The sequence below is a fragment of the Vombatus ursinus genome, unplaced genomic scaffold (assembly GCF_900497805.2).
Source record: "Vombatus ursinus unplaced genomic scaffold, bare-nosed wombat genome assembly UNPS02014852.1, whole genome shotgun sequence".
Lineage (NCBI taxonomy): Eukaryota > Metazoa > Chordata > Mammalia > Diprotodontia > Vombatidae > Vombatus > Vombatus ursinus.
The window spans coordinates 12,275,625-12,283,979 of record NW_020954630.1 but is presented as its reverse complement, the minus strand read 5'-3'; the positions used below and the strand labels follow the sequence as shown (position 1 = coordinate 12,283,979).

At 37.0% G+C, this 8,355-nt stretch overlaps 1 protein-coding gene across 3 annotated transcripts in view; it reads right to left on the bottom strand.

Annotated features, from left to right (window-relative positions):
• Positions 1-3,908: 3,908 nt before the first annotated feature.
• ZMYND11 (zinc finger MYND-type containing 11) overlaps positions 3,909-8,355 on the bottom strand; it is a 129,962-nt gene continuing 125,515 nt past the window's right edge. For 2 of the 3 annotated variants that reach the window (XM_027840917.1, XM_027840918.1), the window contains exon 15: positions 3,917-7,554. In XM_027840917.1, coding sequence (XP_027696718.1) covers positions 7,432-7,554 — 123 coding nt within the window. In that variant the 3' untranslated portion in view covers positions 3,917-7,431. Of the gene's footprint in view, positions 7,555-8,355 lie in introns of all 3 variants that reach the window. The other variant, XR_003567208.1, reaches the window with a different exon arrangement.

The following is an 8,355-nucleotide window of genomic DNA, read 5'->3' as shown; positions in this document are numbered from 1 at the left end:
TCCAGCACTTTATGTGAAGAAGATCTGGAGGTTTTAGTGAATTGTGACCTCAGTCACTAGTGTGGTATGGTAGCCTAGGAAGCTAATGCAATTCCAGGCTGCATTTAAAAAAAAGGGGGATGGAGAGCTTGTGTCTAGGATTTAGGTGGTGCAGTTTATAGAGTCTGAAGTCAGAAACACTCATTTTCCGAAGTTCAAATCTGGCCTCTGACACTTACTAGCTGTGTGATGCTGGCCAAAGGACTTAACCGTGTTTGCCTCAGTTTCCTCATCTGTAAAATGAGGTGGAGAAGGAAATGACAGACCACTCCAGTATCTTTACCAAGATTATCCCAAATGGAGTCATAGAGAGTCAGACATGACTGAAACGACTGAACAAAAAGTGTCCAGGATTAGGAAGACTATAGCACTGTTGTTCCCTGTCTTGGTCAGATCACATCTGGAGTACTGGATTCAATTCTGAACATCACTTTAAAACACTTTTCCTTTTTGTTAGTAGGAACCTGGCAAAACATCAAGAAACACAGACATTTCCCCCACACAAGTAAGAGAAAGAAAAGGCGATTGCATACTAAACCGTGAATCTCTACTACATAAAGTTTTTTTCAAAAAAGGCAATTTCTAATTTATTAATTCCAATGCTGGGCCAATTTTTTTTCAAAGAGACACTAATAAACTGGAGAACATCCAGAAGATGTGAACTAGTATTGTGAGTGTGTGTGTGTGTGTGTGTGTGTTCCTTCAATGTCTGAAGGCTTTATTTTGTTTGGTCCCAGAGGACAGGAAAAGGAACACCGTTTTAGGAACGAAGCAAACCTGCGAACAAGTCAACCTGTTCAAAAAGGCAGGAAGCTGCTGTCTACCTCTCTTCAAAGGTCTCCCACCAAAGGAAAGATGAAACCATCTCTGGCCTTTATTGCAAAGGGGATGCTCACTTAGGTACAGGTTGGTCTAAATGTTCTCTGAGATGCTGCAATTCTTATTCTTCGTTTCTTCTTTTGGTAGGAGTGCAGGATGCAGAGTCAAATGCTACCCAAATAAACAAATGCAGGAAGGTTGTGGATTGAGAAAAAAGGCATTAGGTCTGGCAATGAAAAGGTCATTGGTGGCTTTGGAAAGCTCAATTTCACTATGATAGAGGGGGAATCATGGGTTTTGGAGAGCTGGTGATAATCAAGTAAAAGTGTTAGGTAACTTTTTGAAGATAGGCTTTTGAAGCCTATCTGTTTCGAAGATTGAGGCACATTGAAAAGAATCAATGGACAGAGGAAGACTAAATGTGTCTGAAAAAAGGAATGATTACTGAACATTCTCACTCAACCAGCACAATTTGGGATATTATCCACCCCCACAGGTTCAATTATCACTATTCAGATAATTTCTGAATCTCTGTATCCAGTCTTGACCCCTGTCCTTAGCTCAAGTTACTAATTTCTAATTCTGTTGGATATCACTATCTGGATGTCCTCAGCATCTCAAACTCAATTGAAAGAAAATCATATTCATCATAGAGTGTTAGAATTAGAAAAAGCTTTAAAGATCATCTGGCCACCTCATTTTACTGAAGAGGAAACCAGTAACTGAATATATTAAAAGATTTGTTGAAGGTGATATATCTATTTAATGCCAGAGCTGGGAGGTTCCCTGACTTTTAGTCCTGCCTGTTCCAGTAAACCATGTTGTTTCTATCGTCCTCTTTTACCCTTTCTGTGACAAACCTGGATGAAAACTTTAATTAACTTACCTTTAACTTTGGACCTTCCTTTTCCTATGACTCCTTTCTTCAAATTCTCACCAATTCCTATTAATCCTACTTTGAAACACTTCTTACTTCCATCCCCTTCTTTCCCTTTCCACTGCAACTACCCTGCTTCAGGTCCTATCACAGCTGCAATATAACAACAGACCCCTAGTCTCCCTCTTGTTCAGCTCATCACACATACCATTGATGAATGAATCTCAAAGCAGTTTTGGTAATATCCCTTAGCTCAAGGTTCCTAACTACCTAATAAGTCAAGTTCACATTTCAGCCTAACATTTAAGATTCTTCAACATATGGGTCCAACTCTTGCCTTTCCAGATTTCTCTCTCGCTACCTAAACACATACCATGGGATACAGAATATCATTACTACATACTTCTAGTCCTGCCCGTGCATCTCCTCTCTTCCCACTTCCATAAGGTATATTGGCAGGGGTGCGGACCCTGTGGCTTCAAGGCCACATGTGGCCCTCTAGGTCCTTGGGTGTGGCCTTTTGACTGAGTCCAAGTTTTACAGAACAAATCCTTTTATTAAGGGCATTTGTTCTGTGAAGTTTGGATTCAAAGGTCCACACTTGAGGACTTAGAGGGCCACATGTGGCCTCGAGGTCACAGGTTCCTGACACTTGGTATATCCACGCAAGTCCTTTTCTATTCAATAGAAAGGAACTCTAGTAAGAGTTCATTTCAAAGCCACCTCCTTCATGGAACTTCCCCTTTCTCCTCACCTTCCTCTGAGCACACATAGGACCTAGATTTGTACACTTGTCTTATTTCCCCTACTAGAGTCTAAGTTTCTTCATAGCTGGAACTCCTAGCACTGCATATCCCTTGAAACTGAGCACTCTATTCTGGCTGAATGAATAAGCTATCAAGTCCTAAATAAAGTACCTTTCATTTCACATCATGATGTTTTGTTGCTTCAACAACAGTTTAGGGTATATATGGTGAAAACATTTATTTGGATATCATTAGTTCAGAATTGTTAATCATTTGGATAGGGGCTGGTTTACATGGGAATCCTGGGCAATGCTGACCAGGCTGAGGGTGAATATACTGAACGTGCCTCTGCCTTTTGTCAACAATTTGGTGCCAGGACTTCAGTGACCCCTACCCTGATCATCAGGCAAGACCATGGACCAGACATCTCCTCTGCCACTTAACATTCCACACTAGTCTTCTCTCCCAGTGTTCCACATTTCTCTCAGGGACTGAGATTTAAATCAGTAGTATTACCTTTGATATTATAAAAGGCATAGGAATCTGACAGACAGTTCCACTTGGAAATTTTGTGATTCAGTTATAAGCTGCCCAAGCAAAGCCCCCTATTCTAAGCATCACTTCCTCCTCCTTCAGGCTCATTCCTGGGGTATTTCTATCGCAGTCTTCCCTTTTTGTTACTTGTATCCTCTGGAACCCCTACTATTAGCAATTTGTCATCCTTACTAGATTTTAGAAATTACTTTTTCTTTATAGAATGCAAGCTCCCTGAAAAGTAGTCATTTTGAATTGAACTTATACTGTCTATTGAAAAAATGTAGTAACTAAGCTAATTAGTAGTATAAAGCAAATTGCAAATAGATTGTTTATCTACATAAGAACTTCCATAAACACCTGTTTTCATATAAAATAATTCCAATGCCACCTGCCCTATTTAAGTTGGGATTTTCTACACTGACTAAAAATCAATAAGCAAGACTTCTATGAGACAATACTGTTAATTTAATTTTAGCTATTTAAGTAAAATGGCTGTTCTAAAAGAAATCCTATAATTTAAATGGTTTATTAATACAGTCTGGCCTTGTTTCAGGTGGTGGTATTTTTTTTCTTTTTATTACTTTTTCCTGCTTTCGTAGCATGGAAATGAAAGAGTTCACATTTCAGTCATACTTGGCCAAATAACATGTGGACTTTTTAAAATCAATTTGCCAAAGTTTAAGAAAATTCCTCAATTTGTTAAACTGCTATTTTAGAGCATCGTATCCCTGTATGAGCCCAGGACTCAGAGACATGTCTGTGGCAACTGTCATTTAAAAAAATGTACTTAGCGTGACGATTATTTTTGCCTTTCTTTGTATTCCCAGTGCTTAACACAATGCCTAGCATATGGTACCAACTTAATAAATGCTATTGGACTGACAAAGTCGTAATAGGGTAATTTAAATGATTTTTATTAACAATGTTGCAACCTCATTTCCTCTGATAATCCGAGAAACCAGTATTCAGAACTCAAAACTATTTTTGTCTTTCAGAGATGTATGCTTACAGGACAAGAAACATGCACAGAGCAGCAGGTAAGGACCAGGTAAACTACTTTATAATGCTGGGGAGCCTGACGCTGAAACTACCAACATTTGGGATTGGTGAGCTGAAAGTAGGAGCACCACTAGATTAAGAAAAAGATGGGATCCACTCGTCATCATGTCTGACACGTTCCAGTGAAGCATATGTACAGCATAAAAGCAAATAAAGATACTGCTATAGGAACATTATTTCTTAAAATGGAATAACAAATGCTTAATACAGTAAAAATCCAAGATAATTTTGTTTCATATTCAATTTACAAAGAAATAAATTCTCGCTTTTTGATATTTGCGCTTTTTTTTTTTGTGACACACTATATAGAGATCCAAAGATAATACACAGAAATGGTCAAACATTGAATGTTGGAAGTGATTACAATGAGGATTTTCCTTCCTCTCTGGACATGTCCTGCAGCTGGAGTTCCCTTTGGGTCAATGGGATCTCCTCCACCTGTGGATGAGAGTAGCAGGGTGAAGAAGAGGAAAGGGTACGGCCCAAGAAATGACGCAAATATATACATGTGAACATATCCCATATATACTTGTTAGCAAATTTCAATGACAGCACAATTCCTAAAAGAATAAGCATTTCTGTTTTCTAGCTGAAATCACAATGTTCTAATCCCAGTGACTTAATGTAAGGTCACATGGCAGGTGATTCAAATTTGGTGTGCCTTAGTAAATAGTCAATAGAACATTGAGTGTCAAATTGAAGAATTGAAGAAAAAAAAAGGCTTTTAGCTGAATTCCTTGCTAACATACATTTTAAAGTATTTGCCCAGTTTTGCATGATGCAGAAACCAGACCAACTTTCTTAGATATAGACAGTTTTATTGACCAAATATAGTCAGTTTTCCTGAAAAAGCTAGAAAAATCCAAATATGGCGATGTATTAAATTTATCAGGTCCCTCAAATGGATATCACACCTCTCTTGTTAACCATGGTACAAAATACAACTTTAAAAAAATCGTGAATGAAATTTCAATTTAAATAAATGTTGCTTGTAGGAGAATTACTTTAATAAAATTATTCTTTTATAAGGAAAATGGTTGCAAATGAATGACCCATAATACAGAATCAACATTCAGCTGCAGTTGTATTTAGATGCAGGGGACTGGACTAGATTGACACTTTATTAAGCCAGTGATTTTTTTTTAAATACATTTATTAACCAATGTTAACACATTAAATGACTCTATATATTGCTAGTCAGAGCAGCTTACAAAATGCCAGAATGCATCATAGAACTGGACAGCCACAATGAATAATTACAATGTGCATAGTGGCTAAGCTCAACACCGTAATATAGCTTTATGATTTGCAGAAAATTAATTTTTAATAATGATTCCTAAAACAATCAATTGTAATTTTACCTAAAACTTATACAAAAACCAGGCCACAATGTCTTTTTTTTTTTTTTTTTTTTTTTTAAACACACAGTTTTCACGCTGTAGTAACTTGGAAATGTGCAACCGTGTCAACAGAGACGAAAAAGCCAAAGTAACACGAAATCTTACTTTCATGCAGCTATCAGTTAAATAGTACATACTCTGGAATGATTTTACACCAAAAATATTTCCACAATAACTTGCTTTCATAGGGGTGGATCGAAGTTTGGGAATTTGTAAAATAACTGAACAAGATTAATTTTCTTCAGCTATGATGGACCTCACCAGTGCCACAGCACAATGGCAACATGGATTAATTACACAGAAACGAGAAATAATGCACGTCACTGTGTAGTTTAGTATGTTGTTTTGAATGGGGCTGCTATGTAGTTTCTGCAAAATATTGTGCATTATTTGGCAGTCGCTGGTCAATTAACTTGTGTCACCACCATCTGCAACAACATTAGGTTTGGATGTTTTTTTCACAGAAGGTTTAGTTAGATTTTTATATTTAGAGTGACCCTGACAAAACCCAGAGAAAACTTTTTAAAAGGCTTTTCTCCTTATTCTTTCACTTCCATTGTGTGTAATTGCTTTTAATAAATATCAAAGATCTAAATAAATATTTACAAATTATTCCTCTAACTTCTCAAAAAATAGCTAGATGATAACGGGAATTTGACTTGGTCTAAGATCAATCAGCCTCTGAAAAAACAAATTATGAGACATTTTGAAAGAAAAGAAATTTAAGTAAGTTTTACTGGATGTGATTTATATATCTATGTGTAAAAAAAACTCATTATTCAACTATCGATCCATTCCTATTGGTAATGCTTCTTAATCCAGACATTCCTCAAAATACAGACTTTTTACAAATCACGGCATCTTTAATACAAGAAAATTAACATGCATTATTCTTCATTCTGTGTACAGTGATGGAGCTCATTAACAGGCAATGACCCATTACTACAAACATAACGGCTTCTGTGACACTTAAGTGCTTTCTTTCCTTTGAGTATTAACTTACAATGGACTAGGTGACACCAGATAATAGGCAGTCAGATGATACTTGGGGAGGGAAGGGAAGCATTAAAGAAATTTGTATGCCTCATCTAAAATTTCATGTATGAATAAAGGTAGTTTTTGGCTTTTCCTTGTTTTGTTACAAGCACTCGTGTTAGGACAAGAATGAAATGTGCAAACTTTAAAATTTAAATATTCATTTTTTCTAAGATCCAGCTCAGTAAAAGATTACCCCAGTTCCCTGCAATTTTAAACTACGAGATCAAAGCTAATAATTTGTTATAAAAGTTATATATTGAAAAGAAATAATGAAAAACACAATTGGGAAATATTTAAGAAAAAATATGCAGGACTAGCACCTGCTGTGTCAACCCTGTTCCCTAAATTCAATCATATACCCACTGGCATAACCAATAGATAATGCCTTTAAACAGTAAATTAAGCTGAACAAAACCAGCTCAACAAGGTTAAGAAATAAATGTTACATCAAGGTAGTATGTTTTATTTCTGAAACAGTTCTATATTTCTTACATTCAGATCTATTTTAAATGTTTCTTTGTTAAACTCACTTGTATTCACCTGTTGTTTTTTTTTTTAAAGATCTGTTGTTTAAAGGTTAAAATCTCTGTAAAACCTAAAAATGTTTTAAAATTTGCTGAAAATGCAACAAATCCTCAATTAAAATTCATTTAAAATAACCCTTAAAATACCCTCCACTGATGTTAATCTTACTTACTGACAAAATCTGGAGGAGCATGAACAGAAGATTTAAACTACTGTGCAAAATTTCTTCACGAAAAGTGTTTAAAGGCTGGTGCAAAATGGGAAGCAAATTCTAAACAATTTTGGCTTCTTGGAAACAAAAACCGCTTTGTCTGAGAATAGCAATCATCGGGGTGATTCTCTCTCTCTCTCTCTCTCTCTCTCTCTCTCTGGAGGAGGAGGAATACAGCTTTCATCTTTTTCGGCGACAGGTGCGTTTATGTTCAGCATGCCAGTGTTCCTGCTGACACTTGATCGAGCAATAGGATGTATTCCAACAGCAATGGTACATGGCTTCCTCTTCACAGTTGTAGCACTAGGGAGAACAAGCCGGGAAGCATGATTATTGCAGCCTGGGACATGGAGCCTGAGAAACTAAACCTCTTCCTGGCTCCTTTTAATATGGTTTCTATGTTGAATATGCCCATCTTCTGCATTTAATGAGACGAATTAACAAGTCAGTTTGAGCTTTAGGCACCGGTAGCTGCTGCATGGGGCAGTGGAAAGAGCACTGACCTAGAAGGCACTGAACCGGAATTTGGTTTCTGCTCTCTACCTCTGACCTAGGTGACCTTGGACGAGTCACTTCCTTCTCCTGACCTTGGCTTCCTTATCTATAAAATGAAGAAAATGGAAATGATGCCCCCTATGGTCACTTTCAGCTCTGGAGACATAAGCCAAGAAACCTGTGATCAATGCTTCCAAAATGATCTAGTCAAGGAAGGGATTAACAAATATACATCTTATGCCTCCTTGCTTTAAGCTACGAAGCAAAAGGAAGACTACTGAAAATAACAGATCACTAAACACTTTTGAAACTTTAAAAAAGCTTCCCACAAGTTAAACTAGCACCATCACTAATACCTGAACACTTGCTGGGTCTGCACCCATTTCACAGAATCTGAAAGTTGGAAGGGCCCTAAGAAGTCATCTAATTTGCTCCTAAAATATGAATCCTCTCCACAATACTCTATCTCCACTTGAATATCACCAGTGATAGGGAATTCATTATCTTTTTAAAATAATGCAGCCCATTTCATTTTGGGGCAGTTCTAATGACTGGGAAGTTCCTTCTTATCCTAAATCAAACCCTGCCTCAAATCTGGGCACTTGATGG